This window comes from Synchiropus splendidus, chromosome 2, assembly GCF_027744825.2.
Source record: "Synchiropus splendidus isolate RoL2022-P1 chromosome 2, RoL_Sspl_1.0, whole genome shotgun sequence".
Classification (NCBI taxonomy): domain Eukaryota; kingdom Metazoa; phylum Chordata; class Actinopteri; order Syngnathiformes; family Callionymidae; genus Synchiropus; species Synchiropus splendidus.
Window position 1 is genome coordinate 33,110,908 of NC_071335.1, and position 22,770 is coordinate 33,133,677.

General features: G+C 44.3%; 3 protein-coding genes across 4 annotated transcripts in view; 2 read left to right on the plus strand and 1 right to left on the minus strand.

The window, feature by feature from the left end:
- Nucleotides 1–332: 332 nt before the first annotated feature.
- On the plus strand, nt 333–9,584 carry LOC128753558 (von Willebrand factor A domain-containing protein 7-like). The gene is made up of 23 exons (XM_053855341.1): nt 333–397; nt 588–724; nt 789–946; nt 1,536–1,735; nt 1,827–2,019; nt 2,112–2,319; nt 3,062–3,147; nt 3,221–3,314; nt 3,811–3,939; nt 4,023–4,209; nt 4,280–4,449; nt 4,539–4,651; nt 4,941–5,057; nt 5,209–5,412; nt 5,480–5,615; nt 5,835–5,987; nt 6,051–6,143; nt 6,217–6,326; nt 7,126–7,290; nt 7,813–8,136; nt 8,503–8,909; nt 9,135–9,171; nt 9,384–9,584. The coding sequence occupies exons 1-23, from the start codon at nt 333–335 to the stop codon at nt 9,582–9,584; spliced, it is 3,687 nt and encodes a 1,228-aa protein (XP_053711316.1).
- Nucleotides 9,585–11,546: 1,962 nt separating this feature from the next.
- On the plus strand, nt 11,547–19,632 carry LOC128754072 (von Willebrand factor A domain-containing protein 7-like). 2 transcript variants are annotated; one of them, XM_053856398.1, is made up of 18 exons: nt 11,547–11,715; nt 12,355–12,536; nt 13,019–13,220; nt 13,860–13,945; nt 14,018–14,111; nt 14,198–14,326; nt 14,408–14,594; nt 14,662–14,831; nt 16,436–16,548; nt 16,672–16,788; nt 16,951–17,130; nt 17,196–17,334; nt 17,393–17,539; nt 17,603–17,695; nt 17,766–17,875; nt 17,945–18,091; nt 18,304–18,627; nt 18,772–19,632. In XM_053856398.1, exons 2-18 carry the CDS (start codon nt 12,363–12,365, stop codon nt 19,162–19,164), a joined length of 2,805 nt encoding a protein of 934 aa, XP_053712373.1. In that variant the 5' UTR covers nt 11,547–11,715; nt 12,355–12,362; the 3' UTR covers nt 19,165–19,632. The 2 variants fall into 2 exon arrangements, with proteins under 2 accessions (XP_053712373.1, XP_053712374.1); XM_053856399.1 differs by having other exon boundaries at nt 13,097–13,220.
- Nucleotides 19,633–20,532: 900 nt separating this feature from the next.
- The window catches only part of LOC128754107 (cytoplasmic phosphatidylinositol transfer protein 1-like), a 29,546-nt gene continuing 27,308 nt past the window's right edge, over nt 20,533–22,770 (minus strand). The window contains exon 9 of the mRNA XM_053856461.1: nt 20,533–22,733. Coding sequence (XP_053712436.1) covers nt 22,381–22,733 — 353 coding nt within the window. The 3' untranslated portion in view covers nt 20,533–22,380. The remainder of the gene's footprint in view (nt 22,734–22,770) is intronic.

Here is a 22,770-nt window from a genome sequence, read left to right on the forward strand (position 1 = left end):
GCATCTGTGGTAATGGACCAAGCGGTGAGAGAAAACGCATGAAACAGTATTGAAGGGTAGATGAGGCGTCATGAAACAGTGTCCTGATCTCAGAGGCCACCAGATGGCACTGTCTGAAAAACGACTTGAACAAGTAATTCAATGAAACCTTGTATCACTTCTAAACTGAGATCGCCACCTAGTGGCCTCTGAAAATTAGAACACTGTTTCATCAACCCTGCAATACTGTTTCATGACGCCTCATCTACCCATGACTGCTGTGACCCCAAACTGCCTTTGCAAGTGGCATGTGATGCCTCTCCCTATGGTGTCAGGCAGTTGATCCTTAGATCATGGTGAACAGCAATGAGCACCACGTGGATGAACTGTTTCATCAGTGTCTAAAACACTGTTTGAGGTGAGAAATATAAGACACGTTTCAGAATTCGATTAGAGCACATTCATGTTTTCCATTATTTGATGTTCATGGGAGCCAAATGTTATGTCAGTTTATAAGTGTTTATGCACTGAATTAGTCCCTTTTGTCTTGTCTCATCTCATCGCATTGTTTTGCCATCTGAGTGATGCTACCATATGCCATGTATTAGACCGGTTCAATGCATAAACACTCCCTCTTTTAAACCAGTGCCATTCAAGACTTTCAGGACATTTCTCAACGCCAAAGAATGTTGCTCCTCCACAGTTTATCCTTTGTCTCTGCACATCTCCTCACAAAGGAGGGAAGGTATGGGGCCCCCGACATGGACAGAAGCACACAGACGTTGATCTTTTTCTTTACGGTGTTTTAGTTGTACACAGTGACTCATGCCAGCCGAATGGATGGTCGACACAAAAAATGTGGTTGAGCTGGATTACTAGCATCAACTTTGGGGTTGCCAAGTTAAACAGAAGCCTCGACTGTAACCTGTCAATAGATGCTACTGTGTATTTGCTCATGATCTTAAATGTGTGTTTGCAATGTTAAACAAATATGAGCTGACCAATTTTACGTCATTATTTCAAGTCCTACCAAATGGAAAAAAGCTGTATACGTTTTAAAAAGTATGTGTGAATGGTGGCAACCCAAGAGGGGTTTGGCAGGAGTGGACCATTCCACCCTGCTTCACTTCTGCAGGAGTGATGGTTTCAAGTGACAGTTTGTCTGTGTTTCCATTAGACTGACAGTATGTGAATCTCTATCGGTATCAGTGCTACAGAGTCTTTAGAAAAACACAAGACCCAGAAATCCCGATGGTCATCCTGGATGCCTATGAAGTCATCGAGAGCGTTTTCGAATCTGCCAAAAATAAATCTAAAGATCTTAATTTGAAATTTTGTGACAAAAAAAAAAAACAAAAACTTCAACCTAAAATTCAACCTTCAACCTTTTTCCAGATAACTACCGTGTTCCCTTTTCCCACCACAACATTTTTTCAATGAAATATATCTTTATTTGTGAGACATTATATGAAGGTTTCATCTGTCATACATTATTAGTACATTCATAAAAGAAGTCATGTTTATAATCATGAAGAGCAATGTCTTCGGCTGTGAAGGACGGAGAAGTATGTGACAGGGTGGGTGGTGGTTTGGCAGTTTATCATCACCATCACTTGACTCATGTCAACCCCATCCATGAAAAGAACAGAGAGAGAGCATGTAATGTCTCATTGTTGAGAGGCTCTCGCACACACCAAGACAAACTCAAAGACGAGTCTGGAACAGCAGGCGTGAATATTGGACTTAAAGTTTCAAGGTAACCTATTCATTTTTAAAGCTCATTTTTGAATGTTTAAACGATTTAAAGAAATGGCTTCATATCGTGGGACATTCTTCTCTCCGTCCAGACGGACAGCCATGCTCCTGCTGGCAGTGCTCCTGCTCTCTCTGACCAGCGTCACTCATGGCTTTCAATCACTGTTTGCACGGGATGGAAATTCAACCACCCATCGGGAAATCACCATTCGTGCAGTCCTCCAAAAGACGGCCGAGGTCTGCCGGGACATGGCTGCCGCTGAGGGTCGAGACTTCAGCCTGACTGTGAGTGATCCCGAGGTACATGTAGCCTCAGACGTCAAAGATGACACCTGATATTGCAGTCCAGCTAATGTCCTTCGCCTCCTCCTTTTCAGATCGACGACAGTCTTACGCCGGAAAGAGTGCAGGAGGCCTGTTTGTGGTCAGGAAACGCGTCCTCCATTCTCTCCACCGTCATGTTCCACACTTCTCTGTCCAGCATGACCTTCAGCAACGCGCTGGTGGACGTGGTGTACGAGCTCAGCGAAGAGCACCACTTCGACGACGAGACCATCCAGGGTGGACGTGACATCATCACAGCAGGTCAACTTAACATCAAGCCTAAACAAGAAGCTGATGAGAAGCCATTCAAGTATAAAAAAAAATTTAAGGATCATGCATGTTCAGAAATAATGTCACAAAAGTGATGTCTAAAAGGGGAGTTTTGACAGTCATTTAGCTGTGTTCTGTGATGCCATCTGAATGCACACTACTATACATTAGGGAGACGTTACTTACATCTCAAATATCGACAACAAAATACCTTTTATTTGACCTTTCTGTTGGCCACTAAATCTTTAAGTATTATCATCATTCGATCATTGTTGTAGAATGTTTTCAGTGTAGTGAACGGAACAAAATATGGTATATTACACATATAAAAAGATCAAGGACAGAATATGAAAAAGTAAGAGTGAAATGTGAATGTGATGAATTCAGAATGAAATAAATCAGAAGGAAAACAAATATGACATCAAGATGCAAAATGATGAACTTATTAACTTGCTTTTACTTATGTTATATATAGAGGAAACAAATGACATTTAATACTTGAATACTAGTATATTTTAATATAGTTAATCTATATTAATCTGTATTTGAAGATGCATGAATAACTGTGAATCCTATTAAGCGCGAAAAGACCTGAAATGTTGAATGTGAAAACATGAGATTGTTCACAAATCTTTGTCAATGAGGTTACCATTTAGGCACATTACTGAGTAAAAATAAAAAATCATTAAATATTGAATTTCACATTTCACTCTTTGCTGATCGGCTGTTGAAGGTGTGGCTGCTGTGAAGCGAAGTGTGAAGCAAGAGGACTTCATAGCAGGTCGCTGGACCCTTGGCGCTACCTGCCACACCCTCCAGGTTAGTGGAAGAGCAACCCGACCAACTCTGCACATTTTTGCTGCTAAAATAATGTATTGGCGTCTTCATCCAGGACTTCTACAGTCACAGCAACTGGGTGGAGCTGGGGAAGACCTCACCGTACAGCAAGCTGATCCAACCTGACCAACAACTCGACAATCTGGCAGGTGAGATTGTTCTAAAGAAGACACTTTCCATGCTTCGCTTGAAAACTGAGGAGTGTTTTGTGACTCGTCCACCACACTCCCACCCCACGCTCACTCATGTTTGAAGAAACACCTTACACAGCAGCTTTACATGTCAAGCAACGTGACTCCACTGTGTGGCCAAGAAATATTTTGTGCAAGTTGGAAAAGCTTAGACTGTTTTGGACCTAAATTTCTGCCATGTAAATAGATAAATTAAAAGTCGAAAAAAAAACTTTTTTGGTCTTTTTTAGTTCCTTTCTTTATCATTATTCTTTATGTGTTTACAGCTCCATCTTTGAGTGTTATGGCTTTATTACCATAAGGTTTTCTAGGTTAATGCTATCAGTTGCTCCGTATATAATAATAAAGCAAACAGCCCTGTTCATTTCATAAGTTGAGCTAAAATAAAATGGCAAAGGAATCTAACTGTTCAAATGTTTGGTTCGGAGGGAGCTCATCTTCACTGTTGCTGCAGGTCCCGACGTTCCCACCTGCAGAAACTGTTCAGAAAATGGTTGTGATGACAACATTCTGCCGGACCTGCTGCAGCAGGGACTCATCACATCGGGCTATTTCAACCAGTTCTCCTCCGTGAAACCTCCTGGTAACACATATTTCCATATGAGCATCATTGCTTTGTTTGACAACTAGGCAAGTTTGTTTGTCTTGTGTTTTGTACTTCTCAAGGGAAATGCAGCCACGGTGGTTCCTTTGATAAGACCAGCGAACGAGACCCGGTTGGGGGAATAAACAAGGATACAATGGGGTCCAGCCACGGTTCACTTCACCCCAAGGCAGCCGATCTGGCTGTGAATGCAACCATAGAACTTCTGGAGGACATCAGATTGGCCGTGGGCGACAAGGAGTTTCTCCAGTACGAGCTGAGAATGTGTAAACCTCCTGTCAATACAATAAGTGATGCGGGACTCTTGCTCCGCCTGCAGATTGGTGGGCCTCTCCCAGTCCTCCGTGCTGTGTTTCGTCATCGACACCACAGGCAGCATGAGCGATGACATCGCCGAGGCAAAGAGAGTTTCTTTTGACATCATTGACAGGAAGAAGGGAACGTCCCAGGAGCCGTCTGCCTACATACTGGTGCCTTTCAATGACCCGGGTGAGTGAATTTGCCTCTGCGATACAAGCATCATATGGACACAAACGTCTGCTTCATTCACGTCAACACTGAGTTGCATGGTTTGACAGGTTTTGGACCTCTAGTGACGACAACTGATGCAGAAATCTTCAAAGCCAGCATTAACAAACTGACTGCCAGTGGAGGAGGGGACATCCCCGAGATGTGTTTGTCTGGATTACAGGTGCACAACAGAGCAACTATAGCGGGTTTCTAGCTCAATTTCTCAATTGAATTTTGCATGAGACACTTAAAGATCTGCTTGAAAAAGGATAGGAGCAAGCCAGAATATCAGTTCAATAGACCTGTTTGCAATTGTCCTCCAAAGTCCTGCTTCCAGAACCGCATCCCGCTTCATGGCTCATTGCAGCAAGACCACTGGAGGCGGGACAGTTTAGTTGGATGGTCTTATATTTCCATCCAAGCATTTTTAAATTCACAAATAACCAGGATACTTGTTTTATGGTTTGTAGCTGGCCCTGACAGCAGCGCCACCTTCCTCTGAGATTTTTGTCTTCACCGATGCTCCTGCTAAAGACGCTGATCTGAAAAGCACAATCACTGCACTGATCGAGAGCACCAAGTCTGTGGTGAGTCGATTCTGACCACTGATAACAGCATCTGCATTGGAAAACAATTCAACTTGTTTTAAGATGCAAATGCTGACAGCTTATGTAGGTCCAGGTGTGTTCCCTCAAAACACACGTTTTTCTTTTTGTTTGTTTTTTAAACCAAATGCAGGTGACGTTCATGTTGACGGACGTACGTGCAACCAGACGACGGCGCAGGGACAGCCAGGGTGTGGCCCCACGTTCAATGAGTCAAGCAGACGCCCAGCTTTACCGTGACCTGGCCCGAGCCAGTGGTGGTCAAGCCATCGAGGTCACAAAGTCTGACCTCCCAGCGGCCACGACTGTGATAGAGGACTCGTCCGCCAGTGCTGTGGTGGGCACTTTAATGTGGCAAAAAATGCTGTGGTGGCTTTGTTAACGTGCCTTTGTGGGCGTTTCAGGTGACAGTGTTTCAGGCAGCTAAGAACCCTGGCAGTCCAGATACTTTTACGTTTACTGTGGACGGGTCACTCCAGAACATGACGGCCTACATCACAGGAGCCTCATCGCTGACTTTCAACATTACGAGTCCCTCAGGTGATTTGGATCTTCTCCTAGTCTTATTTTTCCCTGCAAAAGTCATCCAACCAGAAAAACAGCCAAATGTTGGGCAATTTTTATATAGAGGAATTCTGTGCGCGTGTTGCCTGGTGTTCCCATTGGCAGCCTCTGCAGAACCCAATAATGTTGATCATATCAGAGGCGTTGATATTATCTAACAATGCCGTGCAGTGACAACGTCTCATGTGATTCTAGGTGCATCTCAGACATCTAGTGAGACCAGTGGCCCACTGGCATCAATGACAACCGCAGGAAACCTCAGGCGTCTGAGCCTCAGCACCGGCAACCAAACAGGATTATGGGAAGTCAGCGTGAATTCAAACGACCCCTACTCTGTTAAAGTGACAGGTACGGCAACTGCATGACTATTTCAGGTCATCTTGCATGTTAATAGTTCCGTGATCTATTCAGGTCAGAGCTCAGTGAACTTCATCTTTAACCTTGTGGAGGCCTTTGAAGGAGCTCATGGGGACTTCAGTCTGAAGGAGGGACGACCTTTCGCAGGTCAGAGAGATTTCATTGGGTTTCTGTGTCGCTCCATGTCTTAACTTATGGCAAATCTCTTGCCCTACTACAGGAGGGAATATCAGCCTCATGATCACAGTGACTGGAAGCGACTCAGTGAAGGTCACAGAGGTCACTCTTTTTGACAGCTCAGGGCCAACACAAGTCAATGGAACACTGGAGGTGAGTCCTGCTTTCATACTGACAGAACATGTTCCAGAAAAAAAAGTAGTTTATCCGTTTTGATATGTTTTAACAACAAAAGCACAGGAAACACGAAAGGAAAGATTCTAGCATGACAAGTGGAGGCAGGTCGATGACTCAGGGAAGTGAACGTGAAAAGCAATTTCAATCTCCACTTGTTTTCATGCGCCAGAAGTGGAGCGCGGAGGACAAACACGAATTGAAGGTTGCGAACCTAAAAACAGAAAAAGCAGGTGAATAAAGCTCAAACCTGAACAAACGAACCAACCAAAAAGGCACTCGGAAACTAAACTCACCAGGCTAAATAACTTAAAGCGCTCGATGGTGGTTCAAAACACACACATACACAAGGATCATAAAGCGAAGAAACAGAAAAGGCAAGTACAATAAATAACACTCACACGCGATCAATGAAACTAAGAAAAGGCAAGCGAGAAGAACAAAGAAACACTGTACATGGGGCAGGAATATAAATCTGAATCACAAGAGATCGGAGGGCGAGAGGGAGAGATTTACCATCAGACATGAGGTGACCATCTGGCAGCACAGACTGGAACCCAGGAGTAGAAATCCATGCAGACTGATCAGCAGAGTGAAATCCAGCTGCGCTGCCATTAAGCTAGAAACAATAGGATGAAAACAGGAAGCAAGATACCAGAACACAAGAAATAACTAAATAAAAGCACACAAAAAAACGAACCATGACAGATGGCTTACTTTGCTCTCTCACAGAGCAGGCAAGGTGATGCAACAGTGCATGACTTGTATTTCACTCCAGTCTTTAGGTGGCGGCACCTTTCTAGCACGGTTGAACAATGTCCCGGCAGGAGAGTATGTGGTGCGTCTGAATGGGGAAGAGAGCGGTTCCATATCCAGGGCATCAGCAAGCAGCTTCCAGAGACAAGCCTCCACACAGATGAAGACTTCCAGCATCTCTGTCACCGTGAGTTGGGAGCCAAAGTCACGCCCCTCGACTTCTGCATCATGGGACCTAAAGTTGACAAAATATATGAGCGGGAGTCAGTGGAGAGATAAAAGCTATTTTCTGATCTCGCTTGTAATATATCATAGATCTCACATATGATGTCCGTGAATTTTGAAAGACACATTCTGATGCTGTGAGAGCACTGATTTTCAATGTCACACGTTACTTTAGGTTTTAGCCTTTGTATGACTAGCAAACTATAATGCTCACTGCAGGTTATTGAGTGAGAGCCTGCAGGCGGAACAAGCTCCACAGGGTCAACAATGTCAGCTAACCTTTGCTAGCTTCTACCTTTGATAGTTTAGTACCTTCAACATCTGCCTTAAAGTTTTGCTTTTTAGTGTGTCAAACGGTTCAGTCTCCATCTGCTCTTGACCTCATGATTTGTGAAGTAGCATCAGAGCTCACTTGAGCATGAAAACTCTTGCGAAACAAACCACTCCACACCCAGTCTCTAACCTTCAAGCATTTGCATTATAGGCCGACGTGAGCAACACCAGCATTGAACCAGGATCCACCATCTCCATACCTTTCACGGTTGCTTCCGTGGCCAACGGAGTGGTCAATGAGTCTGCGACAGGGACGTTCAAAGTACGATCCAACAACGACCGCAGCTTCCCATCTTCCTCACCCAGCTCTGTTACTGTTGAGGCTGGAAGCGGAGGGAAAGCCAATGGCACCATCACCGTAACGGTGCCCTCCAGTGCTGCATCAGGCTCTGACCTGACTCTGACTATTGAGGCAGAAAACGCAGATGCTAGTGACATCAACTACGCTGTGGTGCGGTTCTCCATCACTGCCAAGGTGAGGAACGTGTAAACATGTGTCGAGCTGGTGAGAAGAATATTCCGTTTCTCAGACAATTCATGTTATTCAGGCAGAGAGCTATTGAGTCTAGTTCACTTTTGCCAGGGGAGTCCAACACCAGAGACGCAAGGGGCCAAATGATCTGACATTTATTTTATCTTGCATCGACATTTCTTGATTCCCAGGCAAAGATCTTTCTCAACAACACTTCCGTATTACGCAGCAGTTCCACATTTTGGTTAATGGCTCAGACAGGATGAGAAGCCTTCCTTCATTGGAAAAATGACAGATGATTCTTTTTCATGCTGTGGTTGGCGGTGCTGAGTCATGTGAGCGTGAGCATCTTCGGCTTGTCGTCCTCAGGTGACGGACGTTGACCGGCCAGTGTGCCAGGTGGTCAGCAGAGCCAGCTGCCCCAGCCACTCGTGTTCCTCATCACAGTGGGAATTCATCGCCAACATCACTGATGGCATCAATGGCACCGGCATCGACAGCGTTCGACTCCGCCAAGGCAACGGGACACTCAACGTCAGCTCTGTCTCCGGCGCAGGAGGCGAGAACATCACTGTGGCTTCCTATAGCGCCTCCTGCTGTTTCCAGAGTGTGGAGTTGGTCGCTGTGGATCGAGTGGGTAACGTGGGCTCTTGTGTGGGTCAAGCTCGAGCACTGACCACTGCTGCCCCCACCACTACAGCAAACACCACTTCCTCCGCTCCCTCTTTGAGTCCTAAATATTTTCTCTGGGGCAGCTTGTTGGTTTCTCTGCTTCTGTGATAAAAAATCAGTTAGGATTGTGCCGCAATGAGAACAACACTGTTGTTTGAGCCATGTTGGTGTACCTCATTATTTCATTGATCAAACGGTATTTTATAACCGATTTTAGACCTCTGAAGAATGTCAAGTTTACCATTTGATAAAAATTAATGCTGAGATATTTGAAACCAGAAGCATCAGATTGTTGAAGATAAAAGTCTGAAACCCCTCATCTTTGCTAGTAACAAGCAACGGGACACGACCATCTATGTCTACGAAGTGACAAATGTCCCATTCATAAGGGTCTTACGTAAGGGTGCTTTTAGTGAACAACGACTCCCTCCTTTCTTGTCTCGACTTGTGCTGTCACTGTTTTCATATTTCACTTGAAGTTTGCATTCCTCTGTACTTTGGAAAAAAGACACAGGTTAGGAGAAAAAAAGGAATAAAAAAAATCTGTCCTTGGTGTGAAAATCGTTCTAACGCATCAGGCATTTGCCACCTCCTTTTCTGTGGACTGCAGGGATTTCAGGGAGGGGGTTCCCCTCAATTGGAAAACGGAAATTGAAAAGAAGGGAAGTGAAAATTCTGCCTGTCAGTTCAAGCCAAGAGACCGGAGGATCAGTGTCCTGCAGTGGCTCAGCTTGCGATTTGGGGCATCAGAACCATACACTGTGTCCAGAAATGGATGAAGAGCACAAACAACGAAACCCAGGAAGCGACTACAAGTGTGACCTGGAAGTGGTTGCATGAGTGTTGGAAAGACTAGAAAACGTCAGCTGCCACTGGAGGAACTTGGACTAGTCAAACTATTGTCGTTGGAGTGTGAAGAATTCTTCCAAAAATGCAACATCTCAGATCGAGAAGGGCAGGATTGTATGTATCGGTGTGACCACAAGCTAAGTTAGCTTATGCTAACAGGACGTTCGACGAGTTTTAAGTGGCATTTGAAGTCTTTTCTTGTCACTATTTGACAACGCTATACCTAAAACTGTTTCTACAGCCCCATGGGTAAATACTTGGGTAAACAATGCCGGAGACAGTTCATTGAAGTGGTTTTTAATCCTTGATGCTACATACAGCGTGGCCAAAGCACTCTGAGGGCATCTCAAACACAACACCGTACTTCGGAGTCGACGCTGTCCTTGTGTCACTGTGATACAAACGTGACATTAGAGACAGTGTTCAACTTTAACAGAGAAAGCTGGTGAGTCTTTTGTATCCAGATTTGCAGAATAATTAGGTTTCACATCCTTCACTCAGCATCCACACAACAACAGGAAATAGTTGCCGCCTCCTGCTTCATTTACGTGCGACGTGCTTGAACTTTAACAAGACTTTTTAAGCTACTTCAAACGTGACTGAAAAGATCAATTATTGCTCACTTCCAGTAGTGAACATGAATAAAACACATGAATATGAAGCGAGGGATAGAATCCTTCCTGCTAGCATTAGTGGTAGCTAACTTACTTTATCACAGGGGTCAGGAAGCTACGGCTTTTGAGCACGATGTAGCTCATTTGAGTCTGGCTCTTTCAAACAAACCACAGTTTCTCTCACTGCATTCTAACGTAGCCAGCCAGTTTAACCCTTATATATGCAGTAGCAAGCTTAGTAACAGTGACTTCCCGCGACGCTGCGCAGCTGAACGGCTGTGGAGGTGGAACCATGTTGTAGCGATCGACCACTGTGATTGGTTGACTGGACTGCACAGCATCATGGGAACTGTTTAGGTCACCGTAACTGAGTTTGTTACTGACAGTGATGAGTCCAATGCTGCGCAGCCCGATGTAGCGTAGTCAACCGCAGCATTAGCAGGCTATGTTGCAACTGTTTCATAGAACCATTCAGTAACACTAGATAATTGAAATTATGGCTCATGGGAACTTAATTGCTGCAATAAATATTAATGACTCAACTCTAAATTTGTTGGTCTTCACTTTCCATTCTGTTTATGTAACTGTCATGGAATTACATTCATAAATATGAGGGTTCCTCGGCTCTCTCAGTGAAAAATTCTCGTCATGGGGTCATACCTTGCACGACTTGATCTGAGATGTTGCCGTGTATCAGCGATCATGTGTTTTCTGACATCAATTTTAACACTGCTGCCATGTTGTAAAATCACGACGCAAATGTTGTATAGATTGTCATGAGATGAAGTAAAGATGCTAGGTGTTTCAGACAGTTTGTTTCTCTGATTTTTTTCACCTCTCAGCCACCGTACTACAAGCGCTATGACAGGTAGTGATGGGTCAATGAGGTGTCATGAAACACTATTGAATGGTAGATGAGGCTTCATGAAACAGTGTCCTGATTTCCAGAGGCCACCAGATGGCACTGTCTGCTGTAAAAGGTTTGGACTTGAACAACTCGTTCAATGAAGCCTCACATTTGTAAAGCAAGTGGCCTGCAGTACTGTTTCATGAAGCCTCATCCACCCATCACTACTGACAGGTGCATATAAAAGATAGAATGCATATTTAAGCCTCCTTGCTGACTTGTGTACAAATCTAGGGTGACCAAAGGGTGCATGAATGTTGGGCCTGTTCAGGCATGCTTTTTTTTTTTTTTACAGATAAATCCCCTCGTCTTTCCTTGGAGATAGTCCTGCTATAACCTGACATCTTTTTTTCTACCACATGATTGCAAAACTCCTACATGAGCAAGTGTAACTCTTTTTGCATTAACAGAAATACAGAAGAGCATCAGGAAATTGGAGGTGGGTGGGGAATGCCTTCCATGGTTTCTCCGTTGAGTCATCCATAGCTCTTTTATAAAGGACTCCACTCAGATGACAGATAAGAAGCACCCAGCCGAAAGGTAAGAGCATCCTTGAACGTGTATTTTGCGTGCGTGTCGGATGTGTTTCTACTTCTTTTAGAATGAAGAGTTGAAAAGTAAATATACTTTGAAAGCACGAATCGAAACAAAGTTGTGTTGTGGTGTCGTGTTTTCTTTTATTTGAGAGGTTGGGGCTTGTTTTCGTGAGAGGAACTGAAAATGCTTGAGTGAAGAAAAGGAATGAAGGATTGTTGTGTCACAAACCGAGGATCCCCGGGGTCGTGGAGGCAGAGGCAAAGCAGCAGGATCTCAACAGCATCATTGATACACATTATCATACACAAACATATTGAATTGACTTCCCTTCCGGGAAACATTGCATCTCTGAATTCTAATCTCCTTGGTCACATACGACCCAGTAATATGTCCCAGGAAACCAAACATCCCATGTGACTCCTGCTTTGTTTTAAAAAGTTTAAAGAATCTTTGTACATCATTGGTAATTTTTGTGAAAACTCTGCAATGAGACACGTATTTGAGAGGAATATAATTTGTCATCCATGACATCAGAAGTGTGTACGGAACCGATGGGAGCCCTTCGGGTCACACAGTGCCCTGGGAGTAGCTCACAGGGGTGGTGACCCCTGATCAAGGATTCTCTCTCCCGCCCGAACACAGACCCAGTCATGCTCCTGCTGGCAGCGCTCCTCTCCCTCGCCGCTCCTGCGGATGGCTTTCTCCCGATGTTTACAACAACGTCGATCAGCCACAGAGACATCACGCAACGTGCAGTGCTCCGCAAGACGGCCGAGGTCTGTCGAGCTATTGCTGCACGAGAGGGAAGATTCTTCAGCCTGACTGTAAGTGGACACAGAAAACATTTGATATTACAGGAAATTTGCAGCAGAAATGTTGTATTAAAAAGTGAAGCGCGAAACATTTCAAGGAAGGATTTTATTTCTTACGTTCTGCAGAAGATATTGGCTGCTATAACGTCTTAAATTTTTCAATTATGCCTAACGTCTGGAAGAAAATTTTCTTCACGTAGAAAGTACAGGAGCAGTAGAAGGTCATCTGAAGTGGATAGAAGTCGGAGGCATCACATTTCCTGGGGTGCCACATCACACGCAGGACTGTTGTGAGGGGTTCATCCGACCAAATGATAGCAGAATTTATTAAATATAATTCCTATGGGAAACTTTAAACAAAAAAAATATAAATGTATATATATATATATGTGTGTGTGTGTGTGGAGAGAGAGAGAGCGAGAGAGAGAGCTAGAGATAGATAGATGTGCCATGTCGTGTCAGGACTTGAAAAACATGTTGCTTTTTTGTTGTAGATCGATGACAACCTGACTGCTGACAAGGTGCTGATGGCATGTTCGTCATCAAAGACATCTTTTCTTTCCACCATTAAGTTTCACACAGCTCTGAACTCTGTGGCCTTCAGTAATGGGGCAGTGGATCTGATACATTATTTCAAACCAAGCCACCATGTTACTGATGAGCATCTTGAAGAAGGACGTCAGCTCATCGCAAGAGGTAAACTCACACAAACTAAAGGCTAAAACAAAGTTTGTTGTTTGATACCCTGAGTATGTGTTTTCCAGACCAGCCATGGTTTGCAAGGGAAGAGCCTGCTGTACACTTGTAAAAGCATGTAACCGTGAAAAAACTGTCAAACGTCAGCTGTTTAGCACTGTACATTTTTCAAAACTGCCAACTGCTATTAATATTTTCAGCAAAAAATAGTTAACTTTACACAGTTTTCCACAGACAGAAATTGCCTGTTATAAACATTGTTTCAACCCACCGTAATTTTATTTTAAAAGTATATTATTGAGTGTCAATGCAATGTCAATGTAGCTCCATTGTTTTTTAATGCATAAATGAGTTCAAATCTAGTTAAATGAACCATCATTTTGTGGTAAAAATGCTCTGCTACTGTGAGAAATTTTTACTGTGATCAACATGTAGCTAAAATTGACACACTTGACGTCCAAAAAAAATGTACTGTATTTGTTAGTGTAAAGGTTTGGACACCCAGCTGCCAGTTTTTTTAGAGTAAGAGAGAGAGAGTTGTTGTTTTTTTTACAGTGTTGTAGTGATAGACGTGTGGTGCTTCATCATCCTCCCCGTAAAGAATGACAAATATCCGATCTAATCTCTGTTCATGTTTAGGTAGCGCTGCAGTGAAGGCTAGCGTGCGGCGTTCAAGCTTTTTCGCTGGACGGCTGACACTTGGTTCAATCTTACACCCCCTCCAGGTGAGCGAGAAGAGCGTGAAACACGTCATGGGAGATGCGGTCAGTGTAACTGAATATAACGCTTTCACACAGGACTTCTACAGTCACAGCAACTGGGTGGAGTTAGGGAGGACTTTTCCGTACACAGCGCTGTTCCAACCCGACCGACCTTTGGTCAACCTAGCAGGTACCACTCAACTACACCTGTCACAAATGGGTTCGAAGCATTGGACAGGCTGATTTATGTTTGGCATGATGGTTACTTATCTGCAGGTCCTTATGTTCCCACTTGTAAAAGCTGTATAGGACAGAACTGTGAAGACAATATTCTGCCAGAAATTCTGCAGAAGGGGCTCCTCACTACAGGCTATTTTGCCTCCTTCTGGCCAAGTAAACCAAGAGGTAAAACATATATTGTTCATCAGGTGTATCATACTGAACAGCAGAAGAATATCTAACCGCTGTTAACCCCTCGGATTCAAGGTAAATGCAGCCACGGTGGTACCTTTGATCTGTCAAGCTACAGGAGCCCAAGAGGGGGCATTAACAAGGACTCCATTGGTGCCAGCCACGGCTCACTTCACTTCAAGGCAGCGGCTCTCGCTGTGGATGCAACGGCCGAACTTCTGGAGGACATCAGGATGTCGGTGGGAGACAGAAACTTCTTACGGTGAGGGCTCAGAACTCACTTCGTCACGGCACACGTGATGCGAGTGATGCCTTTCTTTCCTACGCAGATTAATGGGGATCTCCCAGGCGTCAGTTCTTTGTTTCGTCATTGACACCACGGTTAGCATGGCTGGCGACATTGCGCAAGTGACAAGAGTGGCCTTTGATATGATTGACCACAGAAGAGGAACTGAACTGGAGCCGCCGGCCTACATACTGGTTCCCTTCAACGACCCAGGTGGGACGGAGGCCCGAATAGATGTTTTAAAATTTCTGAAAATAGGGGCCTAATAACAAAACAACAACAAAAGTATGATGCAATATTGTGGCAAAAATCAGTAAGTGACGGAATAAGAAATGTGCATAACTTCAGCCAGTGTGCTGTGGGAAATGATCCAGTTTCACCCAATAGAGGTGGACGATATCATGACATTAAGCCGTGATCCATTAGAACGTGTTCTACCAAGATGAATTCTGTCACATTCTTTCTATACACTTAAGCTCTATGCTGCTACGCTCGACCACACATCTGCACCACAGAATGACGGAGTGTTCTGTATCAGACAGCAAAGACTGCCTGCACCACAGAGTTAACACTCACAGACCATCAATATTCCTGGTTTAAAAGTTGTTAGAAATGAAATGCAGAGCCAAATAAATGTGCTACAAAATATGAAAAGAGAAAGAATCATAGTTGTTATGTGGCTGAGGCAAAGAATGTTAAAGATTGTTCTGGAAATTTACCCAAACTAGAATAAAATCATGCAAAAGAGATTGTGATAAAATCGATTTAAAATAAGTAAATAAATCATGATGTATTTTTTTTGCCACATTGCCCACCCCTTTCTGGAGACATTTTAAACAAATTTTCTGCCATTTCATTCTGAAAATAGCTACATGGCTACAATTTTTTTATTTTCCACAGGACTTTTGACGTGTGCCATGACTAGTGCTGCTTTATATAATACTTATTTGATGTTTGCGGATGGATTTTCGTGTATTCTTATACATGATTTAAATTCATATATAAATTTTTTCCCTCCCACAAAGAAACATTCATTTTGCTTTTGTTGTACAGAGGAGAGAGAGCCAGTACATTGGTAGGAAGATGTTGAGGTTGGAACTGCCAGGCAGAAGGTGAAGGCCAAAGAGGAGGTTTATGGAGGTGGTGAAGGAGGACATGAGCTTTGTAGGTTTGAGAGAAGAGGAAGCAGAGGACAGGGGGAGATGGAGGAAGATGATCTGCTGTGGCCACCCCTGAAGGGAGAAGCCAGAAGAAGAAGAAGAAGAAGAAGAAGGATAGTTGATTTTGCTTTTGTTATTGTTGGTGTCTGAAAAGCTGTGAAGTTAGTGTTCCATAGTGGTAAATGGATAGGTTTCCTGCAATAAATGTTAAAAAAAAAAACCCCAAAACTTGAAATTAAACTTTTTTTTTCTTATAATCTGTGAAGATTCTGATGAGAGATTGTGTGTCTTAAATGTGCCGACTTATTTTGAAGATCCATTTGTTGTTGTTTTCGGTGATGGACCGAGGTATTTTATGTGACCCTTGTCTTGCTCTGCGTAGGGTGAATGTTTGTGTATATTAGTATTATATTGTCTATATTAGTTGTGCTTCTGGCGTAGGCGCATGACATACTACATTGTTATTGATGCGTAATTTGGTGTCACAAATAACTCTTGCCGTCAAGAAGGAACAACACCAGCGCAATGGAATAATGTAAAAAGACAAAACACTGAATTTAAGTTCAGTTAAAATAACACCATAGATTTTGTAATACTTCTTTTCTTTTTAGATGTATTATATTTATTTCACTGTAATTTCACTCTGTCTTTTGACAGGCTTCGGACCTGTACAGACGACGACCGGCGCAGATGAATTTAAAGCCAGCATTAACAGGCTAACTTTCGGAGGAGGAGGGGACATACCCGAGATGAGCTTGTCTGGACTGCTGGTGATTTGAAAAACAATAATAATAAAATATATACATATATATAAATCTAGTGCATCATTTCACCAACAAGCATTTCTATTCTAAGGCACACTTCAAATGAGTCCATGTGCTTTTGCCTTACAGCTGGCTCTGACCGCAGCGCCGCCTTATTCTGAGATTTTTGTCTTCACCGACGCTCCAGCCAAAGACGGACACCTGAGAGGCATCATCCAGGCGCTGATAGAGAGCACCAAGTCTACCGTAGGTCACCGCCATCTGAACATGCCATGCCATGAAATCATGAAAAACAAAGTGCATTTCTGCGGTGACCAGTGTTCTGGTACCTCTATATGAAGTATGCGTGTCGGTGCTATAAATACCAACACTCATTGCTTGCGTCTCATTTTGCTTTCCCACATTTAGGTGACTTTCATGATGACCCACAGTGGCAGAAGATGGCGTCGCTCCGTTTCAAGGGCCCGAAAAGACGACCAGCTTTACAGCGACTTGAGTGGTGCTTCTGGTGGTTTGGCCATTAATGTGGAAAAGTCGGAGCTTCACAACGCCATGTCTGTGATCATGGACGCATCAGACAGTGCAGTGGTGAGTAAGGAAGGTAAAAAACAAAACAATGACTTTGACCTCATGAGCCGTTCTGTTCTTCTCAGGTGACAGTTTTCCAGGTTGAGTGGAGGCCCAGAAAAGCGAGTGGAACCTTCCCGTTTCTCGTCGACGGATCACTCCAGAACGTAGTTGCGTATATCACAGGAAGCCCTTCTCTCACTTTTGAACTCATCGATCCCTCAAGTGAGTCCTTAAATAAGAGCAGGTTGCTGTAGACTCGACTCCTTTGAAATCTTTGCAGGAGCAACGCAGACGTCTAGTCAATCCAGTGGTCCTCTGGGGTCAGTGACAACCACAGGAAACCTCCGCCGTGTCAGCCTCAGGAACCACACAGGGCTGTGGCAAGTCACTGTGAACTCAAAAGACCCGTACTCTGTTAAAGTTACAGGTCGGTAAGATGAGCTTTGACGCTCATGCGGCGATGTTCATTTGAGCGTCACTGTCACTTCAGGACAGAGCTCAATAGACTTTATCTTCAACCTGGTGGAGGCCTTTGAAGGAGCTCATGGAGACTTCACTCTGAAGGCGGGACGTGCTCTGGCCGGTGAGTACATCTTTTCTTTTGATATGTTCTCCACGTTTCAATGACCTTTGACACTCTTGCCCGACTGAAGGGGGGAACACCACCCTCGCCATCACAGTGACGGGCGGCGACACAGTCAAAGTGAAGGAGGTCATGTTGTGGGAAAGTTCGCTCCAAACCAGAGTCGACGGAGAACTGAAGGTGAGAGACTGAGCTCATTCACATTTTAAATCCAAGGTTGATCTGAAATCTTGTTTTTGTTGTGAATAGTCCTATGGAGGTGGGACCTATTTAGTGGGGTTCACCCGTGTGCCCGCGGGCGACTATGGTGTTATTCTTGTTGGGGAAGACAGCACTGGTTCCATGTTCCACCGATACGCCTCAACACGACTCAAGACCTCCAGCGTCTCTGTCACCGTGAGTTCTCTCATCCCAAGCCCTGGATATTTTCAATTCTACTGTAGCGTCATTGGTTGGAAAGGTCAGCTGATTATTATTATGACTAGCACTAGTAGAACCCCAGTGGGTAATGAAACACACGATAAGATGCTCAGCCAAAGAAAGTGATAGTCATTTCCATACCACCTCCATCATGCTGCTGTGGGCTTCAGTTACGCTCTGCTTTCTAGGCAGCAGTAAACGACACCAGCATCGAACCAGGATCCACCATCACCGTCCCTTTCACAGTTGCCACTGTGAGCCACGGGCAGATCGACACCGACGCAACAGGGACCTTCCTGGTGCAGGCAAACAACGACCAAGACTTTCCTTCCAGTTCACCCGATTCGCTGGTCATTGCACCCAGAGGTGGAGGACAAGCCAGCGGCGTGGTAACTTTGACGGCACCAGCCAGCGCTGCCTCGGGCTCAGATGTGACTCTGACTATTTTGGTGCAAAATCGAGCCACCTCAGACGTCAACTCTGCCACGCTGAGGTTCTCCATCATTGCAGAGGTGAGGAAAGACCTGTCAAGCAGCATTTAACTGAAGAATATTGTTAAGTCATGTGTTGAGTTTTGACTGAGTTTGATCATTTTCCTCTACGTCTGTGTTCAAAGTTGGTCAGTTTTGCACAGCTCCGATCTCTCTCTTCCCCAGGTACAAGACATTTACCGGCCGGTGTGTCGGACCATCAGCACATCGCAGTGTACCGGCCGCTCACCCTGCTCCTCATCAACCTGGGCCTTCACCACCAGCATCACAGACGAAGGTGGCTCCGGCATCCACACCATCGAGATCCATCAGGGGAACGGGACGCTCAACACAAGCACCGTCACTGGGTCAGATGGCGAGAATGTAACAGTTACTTACAGCGCCTCCTGCTGTACGGAGACGGTGGTGTTGGCAGCTGTGGATGGAGCCGGTAATGTAGGCACTTGTGTTGGTCAAGCGGTCAGCAACAGAGCTGGACTGGTTTTCTCAGTGGAGCCCTGGATGATATCGAAATACTTTCTTTGGAGCAGTTTAGTGGTTTCTCTACTCGCGATCTAAACTTTAGTGCCTAGATAGAGCTTACTTTAGATAGAACTGTTTTGGTTGTAGATGGTTGGCATTGTGTCGAGTGGAATACCTGGCACTGACAAAAATGTTGCCTTCGAATGTGAGTTTGTGAGATAAATCTGTGTTGTTTGGATCGATTATATTCTCTGAAAATAATTGAAATGATGAACTTCAATCAGCATGAACTTACTCTTCAACTCGGACAACTTGCTGATCAAAACCAGTCTGGATAATCCGCTCGCTTACAACTGCTTGTTCTTAATTGCATGGTTTAACCACCACTGTTTCGCACTGTGAATTTTGCTGTTGCGTGGACTCACATTATCAAATAAACTTGACTGAAGATTTTGTGCTTCCATTTTTTTTTTTTTTTTTTACAACAGGCCCATATTGATACCGAGGAAGTTCAGGGGAGGGAATGCAAGTGTGATGACAAGAACGACGGACAAATGACCGGCTTACATGAAAAACTGCGTAGTGAGAGACAGGATCGATCTTCTTCAGCTAACATTAGTTGACATGCGTGATGGAGAGCTCTTTTGAGTGGGCTGAGATCGCGATGAAGTGTACCTTCTGATCCAAATCTGACACTGTGATTCTCTGCCGGCAGAAAGTGTGGACTCCCCACTCCAGCTTGACTTTGTCCCCAATGGATGAGCAAAGGTGGGGGGGACGGTAACAGATCGGATCGGCATTCGCAGTGATGCAGCCCCCATTATCTGCCTGGGTAACTGAGCCATAAGTTAAGGCTCTCAATTTAGCAGCCAATCTACATTCCAATTCTCATCTATGGCCATGAACTTTGGATACTGACCAGCAGCCAAAATGAGCTTCAGCCAGAGGGAGTCTAAGTCTAGCCTTAGGTATAGGGTAAGGACAGACATAGGGAGGGAGGGAGGGAGGGAGGGAGGAGGTCACAGAGCAGACCCAAGACAGAGAGTGATAATATCTCCCAGCAGGCCTGGCTGTTCCTAAGAATCCAGCCGGAGGAGCTAGTGGAGGTGGCTGAGGTCAGAGATTCTGGGCTTCCCTCCTGAAAGAGCTGCCCCTGCGACCCAGACCTGGCTAAGCAGCAGAAAATGGCTGGTTTCTGCCTATTAAGGCATTATAATTGTGTTGGTATTGAGTTAGAGCAGAAAGTCATTCTACATTTTGCAGTCTCAAAAGGTTTGACAACACGAACATGAGTAGTAGAGAATCTCATCCACCCAATGTTCTAGGTAGAACAATGGAGCAGACAATCCTGAGTGACCGAGAATGAGAGTGAGAGAGTGACCGAACATTCAGTGTAGGATAATCTCGCAGTATATAAAAAAAAAAAAAAAAAAAAAGAGTCAGAAACATCAGGAATATGTAGCAAAATTTATTTTATCCAATTCAGAAAGTAAACAAAAGAAATTCAATCAAAAGTATAGCATAGCAAAGAAAGACATTTAGAATGTGGGAAGTGAGATTACTGTCGGAATGCAAGGATTGGTCCTTCATTACAAAGAAATAACACACTAAAGCAACAGGCAGCTCAACAAGTTCGCTACAAAAAAAAAAAAACAGCTTATCCAAGTTTACGTGGCGAGAACAAGCCCAAAAAGCCACCCCACTTAAGAGAACATACACATACTGACTTGGCACGTCAAAAGTGCACCACCACGTCCAGACAACTTCTATTCCACCAAAGGCCTTCTAATGATTTGACACTCCAACTAAAATATTTTAGAATCATATCAGTCAATGACAACACTTTATGTACAATAGCTAAGATAATACTCTTTTAAACAGAGCAGACCAGTATGGTACAGACTTAGACATGTCAATTCTCAACTGTCAAAGCTACAGTTAGTACTCCAACAAACGCAGGTGAGAAACTGTACAGAATGTTCATGTTTCATGGCGAGAACACTAAGCTATTTTGGGTCCGATTATTCATAAAATTGTCATTCACTCGTTCATACAACACATTCCTTCATTGTCAGAAGAGGTGTCAAAAAAGTGCATTTCAGAGGTCGAACAAGGGTTTTAAAAGGTCATTTCCTGAAGTTTATTAACCCTGAAAAGTGTGGTGTCGCGGATATATATATATAAATATATATATATATATAAACTCAAGCTATTGGTCAGCATCTGCATGAGGAGAGGACGTTCCGTAAATATCGACGAAGGAAGCATGCAGAGGCACTGAGCTGAAAGGAACAATAATGCAGAGCATGCTTACACTGACATGAGCTTCTAGAAGAATCCAGGAAACTAAACGCACCCAGGCGTCCATCAGATATATATTACTTTCACATTATGTCCATGCAGCAGATGGAACACACCACTGGATGAATGAGGTTCAAGCAATAGACGTCCTTCTCTGAATTCCAGGTGTGATAAAAGCTTCCTAAACTTCAGATGATGTCCAGCATTGGTATCAGGCAACAGTGGATTTTTTTTTCTTCTTTTCAACCACCAGTTAGTTGTCATGCTAAGACTCCATCGACCGCCTGCGAGGCGTTTATTAAGGTTCTTGGAAGAGTAAACATTCCCGGATGATATTGTAAAACGTTCTTCTGTATGATGACAAAATATAAAAGGAAAAAAAAAATGCTGATGTCGTCAGACGTCTGTGACCTGAGGATTTTGTTGTGATTGTACTTATTTGTGTCACAAACCTGTCTGCTCATGTTCAAATAAACTCACCAGGTCAAAGATGTGGCGCGTATATTTCATTCATAGATGCAAATGATAGTCTAAGCATAGAACTGTATTCAAGACTTGGTGCTCTGAGCACGTTCCTCGCGGTTTCTCTTGTCTTGCAAGCCGAAACCTGACTAGCCAGGACGAGGTAGAAAGCTAATGGGGAATTCTGTCTAACGTTCCTGGGAAGCTGCGATAAGTCGGTCTAAACAAGAGCGTTGTTCATTCGTGTTTCAGAGTGTGACTGGCGGGTTGAGCGCAACATGGACAAGAATGATGGAGCTTGTTTGTTCAATGACTTGCTTCATCTTGTTATTCCCGGGAACAAAATCTCACACACAGGTTCTACAAAAGAAGGGGCGTGTTATCTTCGCTTGAAAACCAACAAGCACGAAAGGAAAAAAAGAGGAAGTTGACAGGGTTGGTTTTTAAACTGAGGAAGGAAATGTGACCGCAAATTGACATCTGTGTGCAATTGAAGGGGAAGGAGGATAGAAAAAAAAAAAAAAAAAAGAGAAGTGTTTGGAAGAGCCACTACTCTCCTCCCACCAGGTCAGGGTTGGAGGAATTGAAGGTGGAAGATTGTACAGCGTGAGAATCAGTCAGCTGGTCCGCGTCGCAGTCCAAAGCTTCACTGTTCTGGACCGGGTCAGGAAGGGTTAAGGTTTCCGGAGCCGACTTTTTGCGAGGTCGGTCCTTGGGGACGTTGAGGGACTCTGGAGCGTCGATGCACAAGGGTGTGGAGGGGGCGCTGGCGGGGCCCGTGAGGGCGCAGGTGGACGGCAGGGAATCACTGATGGAGATGGACGGAGGAAACACACCAATCTTCTGGTTGGTGGCCTCCTGGATCGTGCGTTCAAAATCTCTCACCTCGTCCATTGTCATGTCTATGACGGGGAAAACGTGACGACAGTTAGAAACACT